Source organism: Chelmon rostratus, chromosome 6 (assembly GCF_017976325.1).
Source record: "Chelmon rostratus isolate fCheRos1 chromosome 6, fCheRos1.pri, whole genome shotgun sequence".
Taxonomy (NCBI): domain Eukaryota; kingdom Metazoa; phylum Chordata; class Actinopteri; order Chaetodontiformes; family Chaetodontidae; genus Chelmon; species Chelmon rostratus.
The window spans coordinates 13,208,896-13,236,312 of NC_055663.1; the positions used below are offsets into that span (position 1 = coordinate 13,208,896).

The following is a 27,417-nucleotide window of genomic DNA, read 5'->3' on the forward strand; positions in this document are numbered from 1 at the left end:
ACACCTGCCTTAGTCCTGTGAATCAGTGTGTATCAGTTTAAAATGAAAAGAATCACTCCCTGGCTCTTTTTACACTCTCTCTCTCTCTCTCTCTCACACACACACACACTAGCATATTCATATTCACACGAATTGCCTGTTGCCAAGTCCTTAATTCTTCAGCAACCGATACATTCCTTTGCCATGTGTGAGAAGGTTTTTCATCTGTCAATTGACTGATAGTGAGTCTTGAAAATGAAACAATCAAGTGTCTTTCACATCTGGGCTGGATTTCCTACAGCTAGCCAACACCAGATAACCTCAGGTCAATTTGTTTCTAATCCAAAAGCCTGGACTTCATTACGACATTGTTTGAAATTTATATTTAAGAATCCTTTGTCCTGATGAAGGATATGGAAGGCGAGCGTAATGTGGGAACAGGTCATCTGCTGCTGTCACCTTCTGCCCAGTGGGAGTGGACTCTGAGGTGAAAGTGGACATTTCTGAGACCCTGGCATTCTCTTATGTCCTCCATGACAGGAGAGACTATTTTAATTTTTTAGGTATGTTTAAACCTTCTACAAAGACACTTATTTCCCAGCTGTGGTTAACAGAAACCGTGTAGACGCATTACATTTAAAAGCACAGAAAGGTGTGGCTGATTTCGGTGACCTTATATATCATATTGCATTATTACTACTGTTGCATTAATGTGTCAGCAGCATTTTGCCATTGTAGCTGGTCGAGGTGAAAAAGATTTTAATGATTTCATGTACCATTTATTTTATTTTGAACAATGTATCATATTTTTTAAGATCCTTATGTGTTTGTGTCAAGTCTTAATATGCAAAGTAACTAGCTGTGAAATAAATGCAGTGGAGTATAATGTGGCATAAAGTTGAAATACTGAGCGCAATACAAGTACCTCAAATGCTTGAGTGCAAACTTTCCACCACTGCTGAAGGTGCTATAAAGGCTTATTCTCTTTGCACTGGCTCGTGTTATGGGAACCAAAAATAACCTTTATTTTATTGTCCTGCAAACTTTGTCTTCTTTTCTATGGCAACTGTTTAAGTGTCAGCGCTGAGTGTAACATTCACCCAATGAACAATTTGGGTCAAACGAAGTAAACAAATCTCATTTTAGAGTAAGCCAATGTCAGCGCTGATGAACAATGTGTACACTACCTTTCCAATCTCCCTGGCAGATTAAGTCTTCTACTTCTGCAGATACAGGCGAGAGTAGCATGTAAATGGATGTGGACTGAGAGAGAGGGCAATCTGACCGAATGGTCGAGAGAAAGGTAACTTTCCACATCACTGCAGGATTTGTTTCTGGTTTCTGTCATAACAAAATGATAACTTTCATACAATATTAGCATGTTATGCAATAAAATGTCTAGGCATTGAATTGACATTTAATTACATAGTGTTGACATTACACAAATAATAACACCTAAATGTTGGGTGCAATAAAGGTAGTGATTAAGCATTGTTGCGCAACAGAAATGGGCACATTTTCAACTGACTCCTCCCAACATTTGTTATTGTGTTTTTCTGTTTTTTTTGTTTGTGTTTTGTCAGGAGCCCTGATGACACATCTCTGAGGGTCAGTGAGAGAAAAAAAAGGTCCTCAATGTATTTCCATCACTATACTGCCACCTAGTGACAGTTTAAAGGATTATCTTTGAATACAGACTGATTCTGTACATTTGCAATTAATAGGCATCTATAATGACTTTAATGCTTATGAAAAACTAAACTAGTTTAAATGTGTTTTTGATTATTCAACACCGTACGCATGAGGACTTTCCAGACATTTTCAAAAAGCGTATCAGAAAAATTCTGAACATATTCAAACATTTGCAGTTAATTTTCCGTTCTTCAACCGTCACGGAATATGTTGTGCCTACAAAAACTTTGCTGGTACTTTTGCTGTTAAATAAGCAAACTATAAGAATAATAATATGTCACAGTTGACTCATGAAGTTTCTTCTGTGGCGATCACTGTTGTTGTCATATGTCGTACACATTATAAAGCTCTCTCTGGTAAATGTGTCATTTATAATAAGAACTAATGAGCAATTAATTATGAAATTTTGGCAAATATATTTCAGTGGTTCCCTACAATTGAAAAATAAAAAGTTCAGCATTTGCTAATATCCACTACATCCGTGCAAATCTCTTGTGCATTATCACTCTTTTTTCTTACTGTGCTTGTATATTTTTTCTGCTGTGTTAAATATTTTTCTACTGTGCAATAGTACAAAACTCTGTATTCTATTATCCACTTACCATGTGCAATTCAAAAATTCTCCACCGGCAATATTATTTTTATACTCTTTTTGTATATACTGTACATTTATATAGTTGATTTTTTTTGTATTCCTTTTTATTGTCTTTTTTTTGTATAATATGAATAATGATTTTCCAGCCCAGCAGAGCAAACCTGACAGAGAATTCACAACTGTCCTATTCTGCCAGAGAGCCTCCTTTATATTCATGGTTCTGCTGCAGTCAGTGTGCCTGCGCTGTTAACAGTACAGTGCTGTTTCTTGTCCTGCAGGCTGTAAACAATCCTGTCTGCTGCGCTCCCTCCTCCGTGCGTCTTACGTAACTCGCTAAGCCCCGCCTCCGGCCTGGCTCTCACGCACCAGTTACGTCTGACCGTAAAAAATAGAAACTTCCAAGATGGCCGAGGCCGTGGACTCCATGCATTTCGCAGCAAACAGCAAAACAAATTCCCCTAAACCCTTGATAGCCAAACGGCCACCGGAGAGCCGACCGCAGTCTTCCAGCGACATTTACCCACCGCCCCCAAAGAAGGTCCGGGTGGAGGAGAAGGGCCTGAAGCACAGGAAACTGAACGGAGAGGTGTGCGCAGGGGAAAAACACAACGGGAAGCAGAGTTGTGGGAGCCCAGCGAAATGGAGTTTCGGCCCGGCCAAGGCGAGCCACTCCACCGCCGCCGCGGTGCCAGCTACTCCCGCTCGGAAAATCTTCAAAATCAGCAACTTCCTCGCCTCGCCACCCAAAGTGAAAAAGGCGAAAGAGAAGCGTCACAAGGAGAAGGAGAAAAGCAGCGAAGCGCAGCGGAGCACAGCCGCTGGTGTGGAGAGAGTGAGCCCAGCTAGCTGCCATACAAAGACCGAGAACGGCGACATGAAAATGCTACAGAGAGGTAGGACAGCACAGCCAGCCTGATCACTAACTTCCAGCACTCCGCTAAAACCAGTTTATGGTCAAAGTAAAAACTGTAGGTTAAGCATATACTGTAATAAAATGATTTATGAAATTATTACATAATTTTTCTCCACCATAGGCCCAAGTATTTATTAGGCCCAGATGGTGATATATACACGTGGAAATGTTTGCTCGTCAGTTTTGCTGCTCATGCATGGATGTAACAGCATTTCACCTCACTCCGTCTCCCCTTCTGCTCTCCTCAGACCACCGTGCGAAGGAGAAAGACAGAGAGAAGAAAAAGGAAAAGAATAAAGAGTGGAAAAATCACAAATTGCCACCTGTACATGACATCGCAAGAGAAAACGGGGAGGTGATTTCTCCACAGAAAGGTAGTGATGACATCTAACGCTGATCAGTTGGGATGAAAAGTGTTTTATATTCGTATATTTATATTATTTTGGGGGAACTTTGAATTACATAAGTGCCTTAAATGTGCTTTGCCTGGATGCAGTGTCAGAGGTCTGACTGAGGCAACTTTGCTTGAGTGACTTACAATTAATTATAAAAAGACAAGTTAAATGTTAAGTTAGTAAGTTAAAATTATGGTTAAATATTTGATTTATAACAATATGTCAGATATTTGAATGAAACATATATTTTTATTAGGGGAAAAAACACTATTCATTTAAAGTATGTGCAAATTCTGAATGCTGAATGTACACAAATATACAGTAACATTAAAACATAACCTAGTTGAACAAATCCCTTCTTTTACAAAAAAGTTGTCAAAGGTCAGATGTGATCTCAAGTATATAAAAGTGTTACTTGAAATCGTCACTGTAGCTACATATTATAGGCCTGAAATGATGTACAGCATTGTGCTAACTCTAAAAATGTCTTATCCTCCACCACAGACTCTATGGAGAAGCCCAAAGCTGGTTCAGAGGAAGACCTCCTGCTGAAGAAACTCAAGAAGAAGAAGAAAAAGAAGCACAAAGATGGTGAGCGGGTGAAGGAGAGGCACAGCCGGCCCAAAATGTATCATCGCTCCTGCCAGACGGTGTGTTCAGGAGTGTCTCTGGCTCTGCCCGAGTTCCTCAGTCGAATCAATGGGAACAACAGCATCAACAGCAGCAGTCTACTCCACACCACTGCAGCAGCACCACCGCACCACCAGGATCCTCCCGTTACTGCCGCTACCTCCGCCTCCATCTCCACCATGGTGAGGGACAGGCTCGGCTACAGTTCCCCGCTCCACTGCACCCCAGCTCCGGGCCTGCCCGGCCTGGAGTTTGGCCATCTGATCCACATCGAGCAGCAGGCCAATGGAGGAGCGTCTGTGGCGCACGCCTACAGCGAGCAGCTCTCCTGTCTGTCCCCGGCTGAGATGCAGCGCTTCGCCCAGGAGTTTGTGACCCTGTCATTCAGCGAGGACGAGGCCCAGGCTGCGTGTTTTGTGATGGGAATCATCCATGGAGCGGCGTCCTACCTCCCAGACTTCCTGGACTACTTCTCCTACAAGTTCCCCAATGCGCCAGTGAAGATGGAGGTGCTTGGGAAGAAGGACATAGAGACAACAACCATGGTCAACTTCCACTCTCAGGTAAGATGGTTGTTTTTTTTTGTGTGTTATTTCTCTCCTCTGTAGTGGCAAACACAATGAGTAGGCTTTGAGTATAGGAGGACGCTGAACTGTCCACTTTGATACTGTGAAGTGTCAGTTTTTAGTCTGGAGGTGTGAGCAGCACAGACTCAACTGCCACAAGCTGAAACAACACATCACCAGTTTTTGTGTGTGTGTTTGAAGTTATCTGTGTGTCAGTCTTTGTCCAGACTGTTGATGGGTAGAGCTTTTCACACTGCCTTGAGCCATCTTTACTCATGTGTTTAAAGCGTTTCAGTGTCCAGATTGTCCCGTAGAGCAGTAAGCCCTAAAGATCTGTGTCTCATTGTTTCTCACCTAACAAAATGGTTTCTTAAAAAGCTAGTCTGTTAGTGTGCTTTCACGTCAGCCCCCGAAGATACTGCTGAAGAGAGTTTGTCTAAGTTCAAAGATTGTGGGCTTTGTAAAGGTGACAGCAACAATGTCCGCACTCAGGAAGACTGTTCCATAGTAGTCTTGGTTTGTGTTGATAATTTTGTTTTGCTGGAGAGTAAAATCAGCTTCCTGGGTGCTGAGTTCATAAAATGAACACAAGTCCACTTCTCTTCATTCACGGATGGTTCATGTTGTCACTTCACCACTTCCAAACAATTGTGAGTGGTAACCATCAGGGTGTTGCTTTAACTTGGTTGTTTTTATTGTTTAGAAGTTTCTGATAGCTTTCCTTTCATTCTGACTAAGCTTAGAATAATTATCTTTGACTTCTTCGGATGGCAGTGCTGACTGCTCACTCCGAGACAGGGTGTAAATCACAAGTTTCATCACGAGACAATATTATATTGATTCTTTGGAAAACAATATATTTGCTGATATCACAATGCCCTCGACGATCCGAGTTTGACTTGATTCAATTCAGGGGTTTGCAATCAATATGAAATTGTATCGTGCCCATTTAACATAATTAGTTACAAATATCAACTCACAAAACAGTGCAGAAACGACCTACAATTAGTTACTCATCAAAGCAAATTGTACAACACTGCATAAAAACAAAGAAAATCACAAAACCTTAATAACCAACTGTCAGACATACTCCATAGTATACAAACATCACAAATCACACACAATAACATATATGACTAGACTCAAAATCTTGTCAGTGTCTGTATCTCTGTAGACAATGACTTCAATGTCCAGGCAAACAAGGCACAATAGTATACCATATTTAATATGGCCTTCTTATCAATATAGCCACGCAGCAAGTAAAACACAGAGCCACTGCAGAGGCAACTTAGTCATCAACAAAGCCATTGTAGAGACAAACAGCAACCAACAAGAAACAGACAGACAGGGAGAGAGAAGGAAAGAGAGACAGAAAGAATGAACCTGACTCAAGCCATTTGAAGATTGTACGGGTTTAGTATAAGTTTTGTGCTGTTCGATGGAATTACATATTTTGGTTCTGGAACACGCAGAAGCTCACGAAAACCGTTGTTGTCAACACTGTAAGGCCTCATGTCATTGCAAATGAAATGTGAAATGGTAGCTGTGATACTCGTGGCTCTTTGGAGGAACGGTTCAGTTTTTGCCAGAAAAAGCTGGGTCACAGGCACAAAAAGAACAGGTGGCATCTGACATGTTAATGCTAGCAAAGCCATGTTTCTTTCTTAGGTGCCCGGGCAGGTTCGTCGTGTTTCCTGAGAATTTTATTTTAAGGCATTGTTGCATCGTTGTTGTCTTGGCTTCTTTCCCTTTATCTATTTAACGCTGGGACTCCCTGAAACCATGGTGTTTGGGAGGATGGGAGTGGTTTTGCAGAACGTAGCAGTGCACGCTTCGGTGAACTCGGAAATTGATTAGTCTGCCTTGTTAGCCTGTCTTGACAGTTATGGGAGGAGTTTAAGTTCAGGGCTTTCTGCCAGAAAGCCTTCAGGAAGTCTGGTGAGATGGTATAAAGAGGGCCAAACGACCCGCTCCGGGTTGTGTGCAGGTTGTGTGAATGAATGGGTCAAAATCAGGTCTTTGTTTTGACTTTTTTATTCTTAGATTTAGTTAACTTATCATTTTCAGTTGTTAGTCACAGTTTGGAAATGTTTAGGCAACACAGCTATTTGGTTAAGTTTATGTACCAAAACAACTTGGTTAGGGTTAGCAAAAGATCATGGTTTGGGTTAAAATAATAAATCGATGTTGATTTTTCATTTTACATGGGACATGAACAGCGGCTTTCTGGCAGAAAGCCCAGAAGGCAAACTTCAGCCCAAACGGGCTTAGATGCCCAGCAGCTGGCCATCTATTGATGCAAAATACTAGACTGATATCAGAATAGTCATGTGGAAATCTGCAGGGAAATCTAGTCACAGCTGCAGCTGTGCCAGTAGTACAAGGAGCAAAAATCAAAGTGAATCTTCATAAATCAATGATGACGAAAAAATAAAACAGCATCTCTGTTTCAGGTTCCTATTCAGTCTGAGGTCTTGTGTAAGATTAAGCTTGAGTTCAAGGCAAAGATTAGGTTAATAAATTACTTTTTAAGTTTTGTTAGCTCATCCATAAAGTGATGAGACGACTCAATGTGAGCGACGAGAACATACATCAGGTTCAAAATACTCGGTGTACACGGGACATATAGCGACTTAGGGAGTCCCGCCTGGCACTGGGACTGTTTAAATGTTGAGAAAGAAGGTGCACTCACACGTAACCAGTGACACAGACATGCCAAGAAAATTTTGAAAATAAAGGCGTATCAAAAAGGTGATGACGTGGAACAATGTTTTCACTATTGAATGGTTGATCATTGAATCAATACATCAATAAAGATCGATGAATCCTTACACCCTTAGTCTGAGATAAATGTCAAATGAGATTCTAATGTTATGCAACAACACGTTTCTGGCCAGTAGTCAGGCCATTTGACGCCGTAACTCATGAACAGAAGGGCAGAATGGGACCATATTTCATTTTTGGTCAGATATTGAATTGGGTGCCCACGTTGAAAGTGTGGTGATTGTGTTTGTCTTCCTGCTGTGTTGAAGGTGTGTGTGTGAAGCATCCACGTTTTAGAATTTGTAGCCTCTTTTCTGTAACATCCATATTTGAAGCATTATAATCCACCACAAGCTCATTGGTTTTGCTGAGAGCTTCAGGTGATTGTCATTGCACCATGTGATGAAGCTCTCTGTCAGTCCTCTGTAAAAACCCTGAGTGAAGACAGCAGCTTTTATTAAGTTTCCTCAACGTCTTCACTACATATAGTATATGAGGATGTAAACTACAATTTGACTGATTGGCGGAAGCAAACAGCCGAGAGGCAGTAATTCTAGTTTCCATGTGAGACTTGCCCCCCCCCACCCCCCCACCAAATAAAATGATGTTAATTATTATGAGGCAAAAATGTCTGAAGACATAACAAGAACTATGTGTTAATGATTACTAGATACATATTTATGTCTTCCATAACCTAAGACTCGATTGAGAAATCTGACCCACCTGAGAGAGCAATTAGTGAAATGATACTTCTTAAATGAAAAAAAATCACAGCTTGTATTCTAGCATCATTTAAACGTGCTTTTAAAAATGAGACAATCAGTTTAGACCAGTAAAAGCTGAAATTATTCAAGCTGAGGGACCCCTCACTGGGAAGAAAATGTTTCCAAAGGGTCTGTCTCCCTCTCCCTCCCTTGATCATACTGATATTCCGAGTGCTTTGTAATCAGATATTGCTTCAGCTCGTCTGGCATCATGACTTCCTCCGCTACCAACATAGGGCAGATGGTGCATTTCATCCTGTTGCTGTTCTCAATAAACCAAACTCAATACAACTGTCAGCATATTTTCTTAATATAGCCGGTTTGGGCTTAACGTCCTTTGATGGCATGTCAGCAGTGTTTAGTGCCCCTGGAGTTGTGACTGATTGATTCATGACTGCGTTTGCTGTTAGACTGAAAAAGAGTTCCTGCTGGCACGAAGCACATATGCAAGAATAATGGATACAGTGTTTCATGTATTTTATTGCATAGCTTGTAGGCCTGAACAGTTAAACGAAAATATTAGCAAAATTGCAGTATGCCAAAGTGCAATATCCAAATCACAGGAGCTTCAATTTTATAATAAATAACGGCAAAATGTGTCACAACATGCCATTATAAATGAAACTACAAATCATATCCTCCACATCTAAGAGAACATATTTGTTTCGTACAAACCCGAGCAGATGTCACATCATCATTTTTAGATTTTTCCAGTGAAAATGAAATGCAAAAATCACCTTTCCCACTAGGATTGTGGCTCATGTGTCCATCAAAATAAGATTTTTCGTTTTTCTTTTGGCTTGGCACATTTTAACAACACGCTGCAGTTGTGTCACAGTGTTTTGTTCCTTCGGCCTGTGTGTCTCAGACCTGGGGAGTGTTCACAAAGAATCACCATGTTAGAGCTTCCAGGCATCTTGTGATGCTGCAGTTTTGTTTGTTTTCCTTTTTAAACAATTTACATTGAAGTGGTAAATAAAGCCGAGGATTATGAGAGAGGATTTACAAAAAACACTAAAAAGAAAACTTGAGGTAAAAGGCTCTTTGGACATTTTTAATGAACAGCTGTATTCCTTACCCTGATCATACTCTATATTTTGTTTCCTGTAATTCGTAACATTTGGAACATAGTAAATGTACAATTTTGTTCATGGATGGATGGATGGATGGATGGATGGATAGACTTTATTTTAAAAAAAAAGTGAAAAATTGTGAAATAGGACTATAAAGAACAAACTATACAGAATAAAATATCAAAATAGCAAGCAGTAAAAAATTATATACATAATAATAAAATATCAAAAGTAGCAAACAGTAGTGATAAGAAGTGTTGTATTGTATATTTTCTTTTTTAGCTGTTTGATAAGAAGGATTGTATATTTTCATACTAACCATTACCCTGCTCATGCATTCATGATTTGCACCATCATTTGTACTTTGCACTTTCCTGTTATGTAGTGTATGTAGAGGGAAGCTTAAATGTCTCCGTGGGGGCAATATGGCTTATAGACAGCGGTTAATAATATAAATAAATACAGTATACAGAAGTAAACAACCAATTGTGTAATTGTCACCAACACCATCAAGTAAAAACAGTGACAGTAAGAAGCCAGAAACCCTGTCACATCTATAGCTATTAATAGGCCAAATACATTTGTTTAAAAAGCTAATACATTACAGAAGAAAAGACTTCATACAGCATTTAGTGGTGCATCTAGGGAGGTGAAACCCCTGTCCTGATGTAAATTGACCTCATTGTATAACGTATTCTGTGAGTCCAGTTAGATGACCGGAGATCTCCTTGTGTAATATGTATGTACAGTTCATAGTTATTGTAGGCCAGCATACACATATCATGTATACTTTTAGCCCCACCCACCAAATGCACACAATACATTTGGTACATTGCACTATTACAATGCAGAACGATAACAGCATAAACAAAAACTTTCAAACAATCCCAGTTGAATCTCCCAGATTCTGACACATAATAAAGGTTTATGAGCTCTTCTGAGGCACCATCCCTGCTGCATGAAATAACATTCACACTTTAACGTTGACATTCACCCAGCTGAGCTTTAATGTCTGATAAGGGACTTGTGTGAACCTGAGGCCTGATTTTGTTGTCTTCCCATTTTCTCTTTTGGTTTCTCTCTAATTTCTCTGTAAAACAGTCTTTCGTTCCTCTGAGTAACAACAGTTTGCCTTTAATTTGTCCTCTGTTGACATTTGCCTCTCTAGATTACTGCGAAGTGTCTTGGAGCCACCAAAGACATAAATCTTTGTATTGTTAACTACCAAGCAGGTGCTGATGGTACTGAGTGCTTTATTATAGGCAGGTGCAATGGACAGGTCACACCATTTATGTCAAGAGCACACTGACAGTGCTAGCCTCAATTTTAACATGTATAAAGACGTATATGTTTTTGAAAAGGTCTCAACTGACAGTAGAGTATATGTCAGATTTAGTTAGACTTGTCTACCTAGGATATTTTGATACCTACTGGTTGAGGGTCTGATTTGCCTTCTCTACGGTTCATCCTGCAGGTGAAGCGGACATATTCCCAGGGAACTTACCGTGCCGGGGCCATGCGGCAGGTCAGTCTGGTCGGGGCTGTGGATGAAGAGGTTGGAGACTACTTCCCCGAGTTCATCAGCATGTTAGAGGAGTCTCCCTTTCTGGAGGTTAGTATGTTTATTATGCCTGTGTATGTAAACGCCATTTCAGCCAGTGAAAGTCTGTCTAACTTTTCCCTGTGTATGGCCATGAGTCATTATGTAACTCACAGTTTCTCACCCTGTGTTTATACAGCGGACTCTGCCCTGGGGAACGTTCTCCAGTCTGCGGCTGCAGAGCCCCACTGAGAGTGACGACGGCCCCATCATGTGGGTCAGACCTGGAGAACAGATGATCCCTATGGCAGACATGCCAAAATCACCCTTCAAAAGGAAAAGGTGGGTTGGCATATCAAAGCTTTAAATGTTTGCCAGTGCACAGGTGTTATCGTCTCACCAGCAACCTTGTTTTCAAAAAAAAATGTTTGAAGTAAAGCTGATGCAGCAAATCATTGAATTACGTTCAGCTTATATTTCATGCCACATACAGGTTCTTAACCATGCCATGATTGTATCCTGGCTGATGTGAATAAATGTATTTCAGGTCCACCAATGAGATCAAGAACCTGCAGTATCTGCCCAGGGCCAGTGAGCCCAGGGAGATGCTGTTTGAGGACCGGACGAGAGCCCACGCTGACCACATCGGTCAGGGCTTCGAGAGACAAACTACTGCTGCTGTAGGTGTGCTGAAGGCTGTGCGCTGCGGAGAGGAGTGAGTACACACTCACAACTTTTAATCAAATGCAGCACACACACACATACATTAATGCACTTACGTTGCATAGAATACAACCAGACAGCTGTCTTGGCCAGATGACCTTTGATCTGCCGTTGAAGATGGTTTAACAGTCAGTACAGTGTAGATGGTCGATGTTGGAAAAAAAAAAAAAAACAACTGCAGGTAACAGAATACATCTTTGCAGATATAAGTATATTGTGAAATAATGGGTTATGGGGAGCATTTCCGTGTCAAAGTCCTTCATTGTACAGCTGTGATGAGTAAGAAACACAGTTGATGTTGCTGTTTATTTGTATTCAGATTTGAACTCAGATCAGTAAACAGGACTGTGCCTATTGCCTTACAGCACATGTGCTCCGGCCCGGATCACCAAAGATGTTGTGTGTTTCCATGCTGGAGATTTCCCAGACGTGGTCATGAGGCTGCAGCTGGACCTTCACGAACCTCCGCTGTCTCAGGTGGGTCAGATTTATTAACTGTGCCTTGCAGCACACAGCAGCAGCAGCAGATAAAAAGATCTCTTTTCTGCTTGTGAGATCAAATGCATGTCCTTTAAAACTGCACAAATACATATTTTTGTATTAACAAGAAATCAAATGACTCTGTAATGTAAAAGAGGTTGCTTGTAGTGATGAATCCACCCATATCTTTCACCCATCTCTGCAGTTCCCTTCAGCTCTGTTGAGCGTAATCATGTGTTTCAGCTTGCTTTGGTTTTATGGCCCAAGCTTGGTTCGCTGTCATTACTATTGTCAACCCAGCTTTCGAGCATCAGGCAGCTGTTTTCAGTAAAAAAAGCTTTAAGAAGCCTACTGTAGGCTACCTACCAAACTGACTAGTGAAGACAGCTTAGCATTTAGCATTTAGCCGTTACAGAGACAGATCATTTTCTCAGGAGTTGGTGTAGACCGGAAACTGAGCGAAGAGAGTTAATATTGGACTACAAATTAATAATTATGCTACTCCGTGTCTGCTAGATGTGTATATTGGAAACTGCATTTTAACATTTTCACCCTAACAACTTTACAAGGTGATAATGAGTCTACAGCTTGTTGCAATATCCCCAAGTGTCTTAAAGAGCTGTAAGTGCAAAAAGAAAACTCACTTCTACTTACTTATAATACTGTTAGTCTGTGCAATACATGATCAGAATCAGTTTTCTGTTTCTACCATGCAAGTATTAAAATATTTGCTCATTTTTCAAGAGACTACTGAATCTCACGTGTTCCTGTCACTCCATCTACAGTGTGTACAGTGGATCGATGACGCCAAGCTGAACCAGCTAAGGAGGGAGGGGATCCGATACGCCCGAATTCAGCTCTACCACGATGACATCTACTTCATTCCCAGAGGAGTTGTCCACCAGTTCAAAACTGTGTCTGCTGTCTGCAGTCTGGCCTGGCATATCCGACTCAAACAGTATCACCAACAGGAAGAGAAAGACGAGGAGGAGGAGGAAGAGGTGAAGGAAGAGGAGAAGTGTGCACCAAGAGAAGTAACACTTCATATCAAAGAGGAAGACGAGGAGCTTGAGGGGAAAGAGTGTGACCCTGCTTTACAAACAGCGATGAAGCTGGAGGATGAGGAGACTGAGGGAAGGGAGGGGCCGCCCCCACAAACTCCGACACAGATTTTCAAGGAGGAAGAGCAAGAGAACAAAGCCGAGACTAAGCAGTTGTCAACAACACCGTCTCCGCCATTCGTCAAGAAGGAGAGAGATGAAGGTGTACTCGCTCACACACTAATGGAGCCTACAGCTGAGGAAGGTGAGAAGGAGGAAGGCAGGGGAGGGGGGGGTGAAGATGCAGACGCATGCCGGACAGTGCAGAAGGCCCACGAGGAGGGTGGAGTTGACAGTGCATCCTTAAAGTCACTACAGCACATTAGGAAGGAGAATGATGTGGAGGAAGAGAGGCAGCAAAAGACGACGGTACCAGGTCAAGGTCTAAAAGAGAAAACTAAAGATAGTATAACAAGCACTTACAACACATCCCAACTCAAAAAGGAAAAAGATAAAGGAAAAAGAGAGAAAGATGAAAAGGAGAGGGTTAAAGAGAAGAAGGAGAAGGACAGGAGTAAAGAGAAGGAAAAGGAGAAAAAGGACAGGGGGAAAGACAGGGATAGGGAGAAGGAGAGGGCGAGGGAGCAGGAGAAAGTTAAGGCTGAGGGAGGAAGAGACGGAAGCACGGCGATGCAGCCGCTGCCACAGATAAGGAAAAAAGAGGACGAGGAGCGGACAAGAGAGGGCAGTAAAGCCTCTCAAACATCCCAGCCTGCACAGAGAGACGAGAAGTGGGCCAAGGAGTGGGACTCAAAGACCCACGGCAAGAGAGAGAAGGAGCACGATAAAGACAGGGGAGGCACACAGGGAGCGTCTCTCTTACGGCCAGACAGAGAGGAGGCTCGAGACGCCTGTTCGCATAAACACAAGTCCTCGCACGGCAAGAAGGAGAAAAGCGGACACAGGGAGGGCAACGCGGCGAGCACGCAGGGGGTGCAGGCAAAGTCGGGGAGAGAAGACGGTAAGACGGGCACTCCCAAACCTGCGAACATTCAGGTAAAGAAAGAGGGAAAGAAAGACGTCAACAGTAAAGAGGAGAGGAAGAAGACTGCCTCTGCACCACCAGAACACAAACCACCACGGACGCTCATCACCTTTGACCTCTTTAAGCCGATGGAGGCTCACCAAACTCTGGCCCTTTCCTTCACAGACAGTAGGCCTAAGACCCACCATCACAGTGACTCTCGAGGCTCTTCCTCGAAGCCTGGATCTGACAGTCGGACAGTTGTGCCCTCTAAAGGACCAAAAGTAAAGGACACGGCGCAGGGAAAACCTGCCACACCCCTACAGGACACTCGGCCACAGCACTCGTTAAAACAGCCCCTTAAAACACACACGCCCCAAACACAGAAAGACTTCTTAATATGAATGTCTAGGTGTCTAGTCTTCTTTTTTTACTGTACAACTTACGCCAAGGCTTTGTTAAAGTATTTGAAAATGCATCCTTCCTTCAGACATCAACTGGCCTTTCTAATTTTGCAAATAGGAGTGCGGGTGCGTTCCATTACTGTGCTGCCACAGCCACATTACTCCAGAGATGTCGTGAAAAGAGGATGCATTCTCCAAGTATTTTAGCAGTGCCTAAGAATGTAAGCTAAGTAGCTCACTTCACGTTTGTTAGCGAATGTATGTAGGCTCTATATAAAATGTTATGTGACCCATGTGTCAGTGCCTGTGCACTACTTAGCTTCGCTCTTAAAGCACCTATTTTAGGTACTGGACTAGCCACTCTGAAAACAACCATCCTTACTCCCTGCTATAGGAATTACCTACATTCACTGTTTGGGACGTTTTGGGATGTCACAGAGCTCCTGCTGAAATCCTCTTTGCCATGTTGCTTTAGTCATTGGGGTCTGTTGTTTGTAACACTCCAAAATTGGAGCAAGTAGTTGTTTTCAGACTGGACGTTGTTTGACTCACACAGGGCTGTAAATGATACTGTATGTACCAAAACTGTACAGTATAGATGTTATTAGCACCAATGTGAGAAAATGTATACAGAAATTGCATATATTTTTTGTAAGACAAGTTTTATTTTCCATAGAACTTATTTATATCATTTACTGTCTGTTTTTATTTGAAACCAATGTATGTGAAAATTTTGTTGTAAATACATTTTATTTCCTAAGATAAGACTTGGTAGTGTGATTTATACTCTGATCAGAACCTCTCAATAAATGGTTCAAAAATATTGACCTACTGTTACTGTCTCTCCTGCATTTCATATCCTTAAGGTTTCAATGCTTTTCTTTTTAGCTTCTTCAGTGGCTCGGGTCTAGAGATGACAATGTTGGTCCAACACTGAAAACTGTTGGATTGATTGCTGTGAAATTTGCTGCCACAAGAGTTCAAAATGTGTTTCTCAGTCACTGCAGTTGTGTCAGGATATCTCTAAAAACCTGTCAGTCTTAAGCTGTACTTGTACTTGATTATTTTAGTTCGACTAGTTTTATATACAATGCTCACATGCTTAATGTTACTTTAACTTGCTAACAGCAAGCATGTTAAAAGTCCATGGTAGCATGCTGACCTTTTTCAGAGCAGATGTTTTGACTGGCCAGAGTAGGAAAAGCACAGGTGTTACGAATGACATTAATGATGCCTCTGCTCTATTCAGGTGTCCCAGTGAGCTAGCATGCACAATTTCAAGACCTGAAACTGAGCAGTCAAATGGAATTCAGTCATCTTTGATTTTATTATTGACACCTATGCTTTTCCTACTGCATCATGTTAAATTGTCACTATTCAATATTCCAAGCAGTCTAACTGAAGCTGACAAAGTGTCACATTTAATGTGATGTGATGAAACTGATGGACTGGCAAAGTACAGTGATGAAAGCAGAGTTAATCAGTGCTGAGCTGTGACCTGACAAGGTGAGTCTGGCAGATGTTTATATTTATAATGTGATCACAGGAAAAAATGCATCCAAAGGATTTACATTGCAAATTTTACAGGAAAATACATCTCTGTGCACATCTGTCACATCCATATTGTTGGAGAAAGTTAGGGATTTACATTCAAATTGTGTCTGTGTCAGAGGGACACCCTGCGATGGGCACTGCCAAGTACTTGTATTAATACATCATGTGTGTACCATCACATATGGAAGGTGTGAGGATTGTAACTGCTTTACAGAAATGCTCAAATAGTGCTATACGTTTCACAAACGGGTACAATATGGCTCAGTGGCACACAGTGCATGCTAGTACAGGCTGGATAATTTCATACTATTAATGCAGGGCTAGTTTCAGTTTCACCAGGATCCCACAATAGTACATGACTGACAACTGATTTGTGAGATAATATGTGCACTCTCTTCCTATAAAGGGAAAACGTGAATTGTAGACCAACATTAAGTGTAGAAAATTACTGATTTTGGATCACAAGATTTCTTAGCTCCATTTCTTAAACCTTGTCCCACCTGCCAGCATAGGACAGTCCAATATAAAATAAAAATCTGCCAATTATTTTCATGACCAATTGATTAAAAGTTTAGCCTATAAAATTAAAAAAAAAAAAAAGGTAAACAAGCTCATCAGACTTTCACGGACCCAAAGCCACGTCTTTAAATTGCTTCTTTAGTCCATAGGGCGAAGAAAAGCTTTAAGATGCTGGAAGCAGCAAATGTTTTACATTTTTGGTTGAAAAATGACTGAGACAATCAATTATCAAAATAGTTGGAAATTAATTTTCCTTCGATCCTGTCCTACAGACTAAAGACGAGCCACAAGGCAGTAATGTGAATGCCAAAACAATGTGATGCCAGGATTTATTCTAAAGATGCCAAACTGTGTAGTGATGTATGTTAAATCTTCCTGTTTAACGAAGATCCAGTAGCATCACAGAATGAAACACAATTAGGTCTTATTGAGGTGAAGAAAAGAATACACCGATCCCACTTTTTCTTTCCAGATACTGATACCGACTCCTGATGGGATATGAGTGCTCATTTTTCCTGTTTTTAAAACCTGTAAAACTCAGAGTCTGCAACTTGCTCTAACGTAAAAGTAACTTATCGCAGAGGCATTGGATTTTATAATGACTTCGACAAGGAAACTGTATTCAAAGTTGGTCGGTCATGTCTGACCAATACCCCATCCACTTATAAAGGTCAGCATCAGTCTGACACCATTCCAGTGGATTGCATCTGTGCATCTCAAGCGAGAGGTACTTTCTGTCGCCTATGTTACAGTTCAAAACCACGTACTGTGGAGTACTCTGGTTCAGTCTCTCCGGTAGTGAAAAACACTGTGTCCCAGCTCCACCAGTGCCCCACCCAGCAGCACCCACAGAGGGACACACACCACACTGACCCACATGTCAATGAGCCTCTCCAGGCGGGAGCAGAGTGTCAGACAGAAGGCCAGCTTCAGCAGCAGGGCTGTCAGGTACCACAGCCTCCTCTTCAGGCTCTGCTCACCATCCCTGGGGTCAAAGTCCGGCTTGCAGCGCCCTGCCATCTTCACTATCAACATGAGGATGAGGATGGTGTCAAAGGTCCACACAGGGAGGAAGATGAGAAACCAGTTCCAGTGGACCTTAGAGTCCAGCTTCAGGACCAGCATGATAAGGAAGATCAGGGCGAAGATCCAGGAGAGGAGCACTCGCTGGGCCAGGGACATCTTCATCTACAGAGGACTGGCACAGAGCCAGTTATCACCCACACCCAGAGAGACTGAGGACCACAGCCAAGGTGACACACACACAGATCTGAAGACCAAAACACAACACAGCACTTTCATATGGATGTAATGACCGAAAACAATAGGTCACTTTGGTCATGCATCAAAACTCCCACCACCAGCGTTCGGGCTTTCATCAATGTGCATCTCGTTGATGAATAATTTTTGCTGTTACTTCCACTTAGTGCAGACCTGAAGCTGCTGTGTGTTGGCTAGCTATAGCCAACTTGTGAAACCCAAACAGAAACATTGTTCAAAGAAAGATGTCTTACCAACCTGACCAGGAGAATCACTCTGTTTGAAAGACCAATTCTTTACCAACAAGGCAAATGTCAGCACTTTAAAACAAACAACTTAGTTTTAACAGCAGAGCAGTTCGAGCACAGCGATTCGTATAATGTAGTTAGCTTCAAGCTAGTTCAGGCTTCTTCCGCCAGCAGTAACGGCAATACTTCCGGTCAATCTTTACAATATAAAAGCATGCTTTTAAACAGGCGATATATTTTATTTTGATAGGTGACTAAGTTTTCTGATACCCCTTTTCAAAACAAAAGCACGAGTTTATCAGCTAATGTATTTTATTTTGATAGATAACTGCCGGGTTGTAGCTGCCTGATGGGAATTTGTCAAATATTAATAATAATAAATTACTAGATTTCTTTCCCATGACAACTGAGCAAACTCCATCTGCTAATAAAGGTCACAATATGCAGCTGAATGCTCTGAAAGAAAGTTAATCTAAATAGTAAAACTAAATCTAGCTGTTACTGTAGATCCCCCTCTTTTTATTAACAAACAAACAAAATGAATCAATTGTTTAACATAGAAGGAGATACCCCATGTTTTTTAAATACTGTTCAAATTTATTTACTTTTTACTGGGCTAGTATAACAAATTAATACAAAGTACAACTCCGTAGACATCATAGATTGTCAAAAAAAGTAAAGTACAAAACGCTTGAGGTAAAACATCATTTGAAAAAGATTCAGTTAAAAAGCCCTTATTAAAATGTCAATTCATTTAAAGGTAAAAGCTCACTTTACACCATCTAGCTGTCCTAAAAACCAACAATGCACTTTTATTTACAAGGTAGTGGTGGTGCAAAATACAGTGTGTGGGACGACATTCAGCCAAAATGTTCATGTCTTTGTCAAATGTAAACAATAAACATTGTCATATTCATCGAAAATCCTGCTTTACAGAGCTAATACAGAAAAGCAAATGCGGTCACACTGATGTTTGCTCTAAGAAGAGTATTTTGCATTAGCTGTCTATGACCGCCTTTGGCAATAAAAACAATTCAACAGTCCGCGTTTTAATAAGATGTCGTACAAAAGTGAGAGCAGAAGATCTCATTACTGTGTTACCACCAAGAGGGACACAACAAAGCGTAAAAAGAAAATATAAAACTGCTTTGAGGTTCAAAATACACATACACAAAACAAATCCATGAGAAATATGCAAAGTTTTTGTGATCTTTCCATGTGAATGGTGGTTTTAAAAGCCGGCTAAGCGAAAACCTTGCAACTCCAATTTTGGTCATTTTTGTGATTTTACTATAGCTGAAGGATGACATGTCTCTCTCTGGGTTAAAGCATAATATTGACTGTGTTGTACATTTGTGATGTTGTCAACAAACCTCATGATGTTTTGTTGGGTAGTATTTTCAGATTCTGACTATTACATATTTGTTGCTCTAATGAGTATTTAATGTGCATGTGGGATTGACTCAAAATAAACTGCCCATGTTCATCCAAAACAAGAATCACGTCACGGTGGCAATGGTGTGGCTCATTGACGTGTTTTTGACTTAAAATGAGTTCTGTGGCTCAGAGAGATGACATACATCAGGGGCTCGTTAGGAGGATCAATTCGTTGCTGATTCTAATCTCTGGTTTTCATGAGATTTGTTGTCAATAAGGAAAATTATAGAATATCACCACAATTTTTGCTTGAGAACATTATTAGACTGTAGGATAAAAGGCTTGGGCTACAGCGCCCTCAAGATGAAAACCTGGTACAACATTTGAGTCCTTTAATCTTTAATAACAGTCCCACCAGAATTAGCTTTGTATGTTGACATTGAATAAAGGTGCCAGGTTGTCACTCACCAGCAAAAGCACTTGGAATGGACTCGTCATGGAAATTCATCGTACTACAGTAAGAGGGGAAGGAGGCACCCACTTAATGAAATGTAGATTTCTTTAAACTTTCTCACAGATTATTACCGTACACACTGGGGGGCAGGGGGCTGTGTTCCTAATGTCAACCACAGCTACACAGTGCTCTGCCTACTGTCGCGACTGTACCCCATAGCCTCTGAGGAGTGAGGTGGGAAATCAATAAATATCCCATCTGAGTCTGAGTCTGCGGACTCTAGCACTTGTCCAATGATGGTTTCAGGGCTGGACGATTCACTGGGTGGCGTAGAGGATGCCCCTTTACTGAGATCAGTCATCGTTGTTGTGGCCTCAGTGCCGTGGAGAGCTCCCGAGGAATGAAGGATGGAGGGAGACGAAAGAGGCGAGTCCAGGGCACTCGCTCCTGCCTGTACGATACCTGTGTGCGACAGGGCACTGGATTATTACGGAATATTACATTTTGATTTTGATTTCATAATGACCAGCATGCGACTCTTAATCTGTCGTACCATTGAACTGAGAGCCCACACACAGCCTGTTGGAGGAGGGGCCAGACAGTTCAGGTCCTGAGGCCAGGTCTGTGTAGGCCAGTCCTTGGTCCTCGAGGCATGATATAATCTCACAGGCCGAGTGACGCCGAATTCCTCCGCTGCCAACTGAGCTGGCATCTGGGTCATACTCAGCCACCGGGGTCAGCAGCAGAGGGATATTGTAGCTTTTCGATCGTACCACAGGGTTTTTGGAGGGTTGATCCGCAGATTTGGGCCACGGTAAACACTTCTCTGAAAGAAAAGACAAAAAGGTCTTGATTAATGTATGTTCCGCATCAGATATATGCCATTATTACTCTGCTTTTAGGTTGATGCCCACACTATCTTACCCAGAACACAGCAATGGGCCTCAGCACCATCTCCAGAGTAAAGCCCGTGGGTGCCCAGGTAGGGTGAGACCACCTTCTGAACCAGAGACTCGAGCCTCAGGTAGTCCTCATTCACACCACGCGACTCATGGACCCCCTTAACATGGACGGAGACAGGCATCAAAGTGTGAATTGAAGGCTCCAATCACACAAATAGATGTATGACAATTTTTATCTGAACTTTTTTTTGTGTTTTTATGCCATTTAGTCAAATGTGTTTCTGTTCATGTCTAGATACAAATCAATGAAAAATCACATGAAAAGCTGCAAGTTTTTATCATCATCACAAGTGACCACATGCAAAGCTCAAAAACCTGATTTAGTGCTGTTTTCCCTTGTTGGGAACAAAACGAATAATCAAACAGTGAGTGAGGAAACAAGGTATTAAGGTTGCCTTGGTGCCTGCAGGGATACCTGTAGAATAAGCAGCATCTGTGTAACAGAGGGGGGCACGCGGGCCCGAGGTCGAGACAGGGCGTCCTCTAACTTTACACTCAGTACTATGGTGTTCCTGAAGTGAAGCAGAGCTAGCTGTCGGACAGAGGGCTCCTTACCCTACACACATCAAGAACACAGAAAACAGCAGAACTGAGCAACAAAGACCATCTTCCAGTACAGATTGTTATAGCTGTTATAGCTGATCCTTTTGTGCAGAAAAGAAAAAAACACCTGCTAAGGTGGTTGTGTACCTGAACCGGATGGAAGATGGCCTGCAGCATGGAGAGAACATCACAGAAGAAGAAGTCCCAGGTCTCTGCCAGAGAGTCGAGTAACTTCTGACCTGCATCCAGCACAAAGCCAAAAAGACAGCTGATTAAAGCTTTACTTGCCTGCACAGAGCACTGCGAAATGTATTCGGGCTATTTTTGCCTGTCAGCCACACCTTCGTAGAACCTTATTTTGTCCCGAAGGATGACCATGCCTTTCGTTAGCAACTGGTTCTGTGAAGTACAGAGGAAAGATGCCATTAATATAAACATCAGAGACACCACAACTACTTAAAAAAAGTCTTCTGCTGCAATATATCTGAATGAGTCTTATATTGGTGGTTTTATATTAGTGGTATATGAATACCATCTATTACCTGAAGATATTCTGTGAAGAAGGACCCCAGTTCAGTCTTCAACAGATGCCTGAAGAAACAAATGATCATGAGATGGATACTATTCAACCATTGTCATCTGTTTTATCAAATTTGTGTCAATAAAGTTTTTACAAGCTACATTTAATTAATGTGCTAATGGCAGAGCTGCATCCACCAGGTTTTCCTGCATTATGACTGCCAGTTTCCTGTGTGGTTGCAGAAATGTGCGTCGACCTCCCGTGGCTTTCCTCTACATGGAAACATGTTTACTGGGCTATAATGGAGGCTGATGTGATAGAAGTGACGGGTCTGGTTTTGAAAGATAATGAGATATCTGGCACGACCACATGACTCCCCTGGCCAGCGTACAGTACGCTGCTCACACAAACAAACTCATTCACAGGAAAACGTTCAGTCACAGAACGTAGGACAGGCGGTAATTATACTAATTATAGCACAAAATGGCATCAACAGTCTAAAATAAGGATGTTTTCTCTGTGCTGTGACAGTGCTCGCAGCTTTTTCTGTGGCTGTCGAAACTCACCGGACGCCTTCATTGAGGACGTAGAGTTCATTATCTGCCAGACCTTTCTTCTGGAAGACCGCTATGACAGCGTTGTGGATGCTGCAACATAACACACACACACACACACAATGGTCTAGATTGTTCTTCCAAGAGCATTTTCTGCACTTTGATTGTATCTAGTGCACCTGTTCCAGGTGGCGTTGGCTCCTGCCCTCTTCTGCTTCTCCCCTCTGTCCTCTGGTGAACTTTTCTCACTCTTCCCCAGATCGCTGAGGCTGGGAGAGCTCATCAACTTCAGCCGGTGCAGAGTCCTCATGAGGGAGATAAGGAGGGAGTGGAGACAGAAACAGAGTAAGCACTGGACAGGAGAGAAAGAAGGTCAGGCGGTGAGCTGACATGCAGAGACACAAGGAAGAAACACGAGGAGATGGCCGGAGGGGAGAAGGGAACATAAGCGGCGTGAGTCTGAGAGAGAGGTAGAGTACGCAGAGGGAAGAAGCACAATGACAACACAAAGAGCGGCCAGTGTCAGAGGAGGAGAGAAGTAGGACAGAATGATGCATGCTGAGAGAGGGGTAGCACGTTAAGAGCAGGATGGGTGGAGCCAAGAGCCGAGAGGTGGGACACCGCACTGCCCCAGGTCTCAGAAGGGGAGAAAACAATAGCACATGCACTGATGTATGCATGCTCGTCCTCCCTCTCTGCCTCTATCGCAGCACAATACGACCATTGATGCAAACAAATATTTATGCAGAGCACAGATGCCAGAGGAACTGCAGGGTAAGCAGACTGAAGCAGTAGGGACTTTGTTGTGCTTGTCACTGTACGGCGAGGAGGTGGAGGAGGAAGTCGTCAGGCTTATTGACAACAAAAACAGGGATAGGAAGCTGTGACACAATGCGGGACAATGAGGAAGGTTTTCCTGCTCTCCTGTTTTCAGCACAGCTGGTGCAGGACGACAAATGTAAAAAGCAGCGCAAAGCGTGAGACAGATACTGGGTCTTTGAAGCCGATTACTATGTTGGTATTTGAGAGTTTAAACATCCAGTTGCTATTCTTTTATATCCTCCTTTATGGTTGGAAATATCATTTTCCCCACCCTTTCTGATAGTATCACATATATATCGTGTATCAGCTTGTTTGAACTATTCATGAAAGCTATGATGTCTGCACTGAATGAAATATTGAAAGCCAGGACTGTGTTTTTTATGACTGCATGGTCACAGCAAATGGAAATATTCTGGATGTCTTGTACATCTTTTTGAACCAAATTCAACCTAAAATGTTTGGTGCCTTTAAAAATTTGGGATCTCCATTGTAAAGACTCACTTTCTTTGCTGAGGGCTAGATGAGAGGCGCTAAACATGAGGCCACAACCAGCAGTTGATTGTCCTGTCTTAGCATAAAAACTGGAATTAGGGATGAACAGGCTCTGCTCAGAGGTTACAAAGGGGGTTATGACCTGGCATATCATGTCACTGTCAAACTGCCAGGCTACTGATGGAGTCACTGCACCTGCAAAGGAATAGTCCAGCATATTGGTACAATATGACAGAAATAGAACATAATATTGGCCGGGGGTATTCAGTTGTTTGCAATCTGCAGCCAAGTTGCCAGTAAATCCTACAAACTGGTGTTTAATTATTGAGCTTTAAAGGTGCAGGAAGGAGCAGATTTTGTAACCTTTGGACAGAGCCGGGCTGTTTCCCCCCATTTCTAGTCTTTGTGCTAAGATAAGCTAAACAGCTGCTGGCTGTAGCTTCATAGTTACCGTAAAGACATGAGAGTGGTACTGATCCGCTCGCCTGATCCTCAACAGGAAAGGGCATAAGAGTAACAATATACAGCCAATAGTAATTAACAGGTAATATGAAGATTTTTTACCCTTTTTGGATAAGGGTCCCTTACATTAGTTTTTTAAGTTTTAAAATTAGTTTTCATTTTATTACGAAATGCACTCTACATTTTACAGCTGAAAAATAAACTTGTCAGTGCTCTCTGGTGGACAAATTATGTAACAAAGACATTGTTGCAAAACTACCTCTAACATTTCTTTGGCATCCTACAAACATTTCTCAGTACTTATCAGCCAGCATAGTATGTATTGACACGACATATCTGCAATAAGCTAACATCGTCAATATACTGGCCCACTGAATTTGTTGGTCTTGCTCTTTTATGAAACAACCTCCCCTTGAAGATTCTTTTAAATCCTCACTCACTTCAGGAACAATGCAATTTATAAATGAATACTTGCTGTCATAAAAAAAGGAAAATATCCTGAATTGACCAGAAACTGGTGAAAAGTAGCACTTTGAAGAGGAAGAGATGATGAGATGAAACCCACGCAGTCCAGAAACTCTCTGCTGACAGCACGGCGGTAAACAACAGACCCCCATCCACACCCACGTCCACACAGACACAGAAAACATGGAGAGCGAGTGCAAACACTGATGAGATGTACACGCGTGAGGAAATGAGTCAATCAAACATCCCACCAGGAGATCATTATCATCAGGTCAACATGTGTTGCAAGCAAAGCTCAGCTGCTTAATTAAAAGCTCCTGGAAGGAGAGACAGTGGGATTTTTTATGAATGCTAGTTAATATTTCATGCATTTTCCAGGATGCTGTGTGTTGTGAAAGTTTAATCCCAGGAGCTGAGCCTCACCTCCTGATTGGATGCTCACTGCTGCTGTCCAGGTCTGGGCTCGGGGGAGGGGCCGAGAAGGTGCTGAAGTTGAGTGACAGGGGTCGGGAGGAGGGCCGGGAGGCGTGCCTCCTACGGAGTCCATCAAGCATCTGAGCATGAGAGGGGAGACGGTGGAGAGATGCTTCTGGAGGTAAACATGTAATCAAAGGCACGTGGGAGAGATCACGAGTAGATCAAGCAGCTGTGTGAGGCCCTGACACAGTCATGACACTCCACATACTCAGACAACGAATGAAATAAGGAACAATGAAGCACAAAACATACAGACAAGACATATTAAAGTCAAACTTACGGTCAAGGGGACAGAGGAGAAAATCAAGCCACACATCTGTGACCCTCTTCAAGCAGCTATAGCGTTAAATCATCTGCGTGCTTTCTGTTTCCCTAATCTTTCTGTTATTTCAACACATTGGAAGTGTGTTTTGCAACCAGAGCTACGCCTTAACACAGTCACTCACACACACACACACACACACACACACACACACACACACACACATTACATCAGAGAAGAAACGGGAAATGCGTGTGTGAGCATGTACAGTATGAGTGTGTGTGAGAATTATTCCTGTAAATGCCACGAAGCCGCGATCCTCTCTCCTGGAGCATGACATTACAGTATTCTGGGTGTCTCCCCACGGAGACAAACTGTACATAGTGAAGCACCACCCCCTGGTCAGAGGGGGGAACGACAGTCTGGGCTGTCACTCCTCAGACAAAGACACAACACGAGCCTCCTCCGCTGCCACCCTGCATGCGGGTGATAAAATGGGTGTCTGGTGTGTTTTCAGAGGGACTGGCCTGCACTTTCGTGACAGTAACATCTCGTCTCGGTCACAGGCGCAGAGGAAGACTGCGCTCTGTCTACCCGACATGCTGTGCCACGCCAGTCTGGGCATTTCTGCTTTTGTTCACCCCTCCTCCTCGTCTTTGAGGGGCGACCACAGTCAGATCGATGCCACTTTTAATTTCTATTAGTCTCCATTTCTTTTCTGGCCTATTCACATCCCGCTGTACCTCCCCCGTCATGCCTATTCGACATATAGCCAATCAATTGGCCAGACACGCCATCAACAGCGCACGTTTGTCCTACAGGGAGGAATGTAAACCCAGTCGTGCGTACGTGGAGGTTTTCTGGTTTTTTTTCTACCTGTGCGGACGGGAGAATGAGGCAAAGTAACACTGTAAACAACGTGACTGTCTCATGAACACACGCGCGCTGGGACAGACGCATCATAAAGTCCTCCTGTGGATAAAAACTGTATCATAATGGCCACAAAGTTGCCGTATGTCATGCGCCTCTGCACGCCCACTGTAGCCTGCGCTCACCGTACCTTATCCCGTCGCGTTGTTCCGGATGGGATGAAACGATCATGTAGCGCCGATGGGAAGTGTTTACTGTCCGGGCTCATCAGCGGCTGGCTCCGCTACTGCTCCCCGCCGGTGTGCGCACCCACAGGGCGCAGGCGGATGAAGGGTCCGACCTGCGGTGCGGTGGAGGGGGACTCATTCATGAGGCATGCACCGCCGCTCGCTCAATCGCTCCCTCTCTGGCTCGCCCCCGCTTTGTTTTGACGAGATGCAAAGCGAACCTGGTCGCGGCCACGAGCGCCGCGTGCACGCGCATAGTGGTTATATCTGTATGCAAAAGAGTAAAGGGGGGGTTCAAGAGAAAAAAGCAGAGAGAGTTTTGCCCTGGTCATGCATGAGATGTTCCACTTTATTCAACAAGCACAGTGAAGGACCCTTAACCTCCACAATAAACAAAGAAAAAGAAAGAGAGTGCTGCACTGTATTACACTGGACACACTGGAGCAAACACTGTATGTACCACGTTGCTTTGGCCTCATGTATGCATATGGCTTCATAAACGGAGTGGAAGGTAATAAACGCACTGTATCCAGCACTGACCCCAATCTATGCCGTTTAACACAGCGGGTGTCTTACCATCTGTCAAAGCAGGCGCGGGCTCTTTGCAGATAATCCCCTATTTCCATGGGTCGTGATGTAAATAACCGGGTCTCGTGAGAAACGTCACTGGCATAAAAATCACGCAAGAGGCACTGAGGCAAACACTTCATTACAGTTCCCTCCTCAGTATTAGAGAAATTCATTTTTTGCTTGGTGCGCAAATACAGC

General features: G+C 42.7%; 3 protein-coding genes across 4 annotated transcripts; 1 reads left to right on the forward strand and 2 right to left on the reverse strand.

Annotated features, from left to right (window-relative positions):
- Positions 1–2,663: 2,663 nt before the first annotated feature.
- LOC121607450 (lysine-specific demethylase RSBN1L-like) lies at positions 2,664–15,425 on the forward strand. Its single transcript, XM_041938249.1, has 8 exons — positions 2,664–3,159; positions 3,428–3,553; positions 4,079–4,767; positions 10,845–10,982; positions 11,110–11,252; positions 11,458–11,625; positions 11,999–12,110; positions 12,899–15,425. Exons 1-8 carry the CDS (start codon positions 2,670–2,672, stop codon positions 14,579–14,581), a joined length of 3,549 nt encoding a protein of 1,182 aa, XP_041794183.1. The 5' UTR covers positions 2,664–2,669; the 3' UTR covers positions 14,582–15,425.
- Positions 15,426–16,088: 663 nt separating this feature from the next.
- tmem60 (transmembrane protein 60) lies at positions 16,089–18,315 on the reverse strand. The gene is made up of 2 exons (XM_041938259.1): positions 18,173–18,315; positions 16,089–17,924 (listed from the first exon to the last, which is right to left on the reverse strand). The coding sequence occupies exon 2, from the start codon at positions 17,840–17,842 to the stop codon at positions 17,438–17,440; it is 405 nt and encodes a 134-aa protein (XP_041794193.1). The 5' UTR covers positions 17,843–17,924; positions 18,173–18,315; the 3' UTR covers positions 16,089–17,437.
- A 1,261-nt stretch (positions 18,316–19,576) lies between these two features.
- prr5a (proline rich 5a (renal)) lies at positions 19,577–26,818 on the reverse strand. 2 transcript variants are annotated; one of them, XM_041939659.1, is made up of 11 exons: positions 26,613–26,818; positions 25,237–25,367; positions 22,752–22,877; positions 22,585–22,665; positions 22,041–22,089; positions 21,840–21,897; positions 21,646–21,737; positions 21,371–21,511; positions 20,918–21,053; positions 20,547–20,819; positions 19,577–20,455 (listed from the first exon to the last, which is right to left on the reverse strand). In XM_041939659.1, the coding sequence occupies exons 1-11, from the start codon at positions 26,688–26,690 to the stop codon at positions 20,172–20,174; spliced, it is 1,449 nt and encodes a 482-aa protein (XP_041795593.1). In that variant the 5' UTR covers positions 26,691–26,818; the 3' UTR covers positions 19,577–20,171. The 2 variants fall into 2 exon arrangements, with proteins under 2 accessions (XP_041795593.1, XP_041795594.1); XM_041939660.1 differs by lacking the exon at positions 26,613–26,818 and adding an exon at positions 25,571–26,563.
- Positions 26,819–27,417: the final 599 nt, after the last annotated feature.

Coding starts and splice junctions, on each gene's coding strand:
- LOC121607450 (XM_041938249.1), top strand. CDS start 2,670: ATGGCCGAGGCCGTGGACTCCATGCATTTCGCAGCAAACAGCAAAACA. Junction 3,160..3,427: donor CATGAAAATGCTACAGAGAG/GTAGGACAGCAC, acceptor TGCTCTCCTCAG/ACCACCGTGCGAAGGAGAAA. Junction 12,111..12,898: donor ACGAACCTCCGCTGTCTCAG/GTGGGTCAGATT, acceptor CTCCATCTACAG/TGTGTACAGTGGATCGATGA.
- tmem60 (XM_041938259.1), bottom strand. CDS start 17,842: ATGAAGATGTCCCTGGCCCAGCGAGTGCTCCTCTCCTGGATCTTCGCC.
- prr5a (XM_041939659.1), bottom strand. CDS start 26,690: ATGAGCCCGGACAGTAAACACTTCCCATCGGCGCTACATGATCGTTTC. Junction 22,878..25,236: donor AGTGAGCATCCAATCAGGAG/GTGAGGCTCAGC, acceptor CTCCCTCATGAG/GACTCTGCACCGGCTGAAGT. Junction 21,054..21,370: donor AGATGCTGCTTATTCTACAG/GTATCCCTGCAG, acceptor GTCCATGTTAAG/GGGGTCCATGAGTCGCGTGG.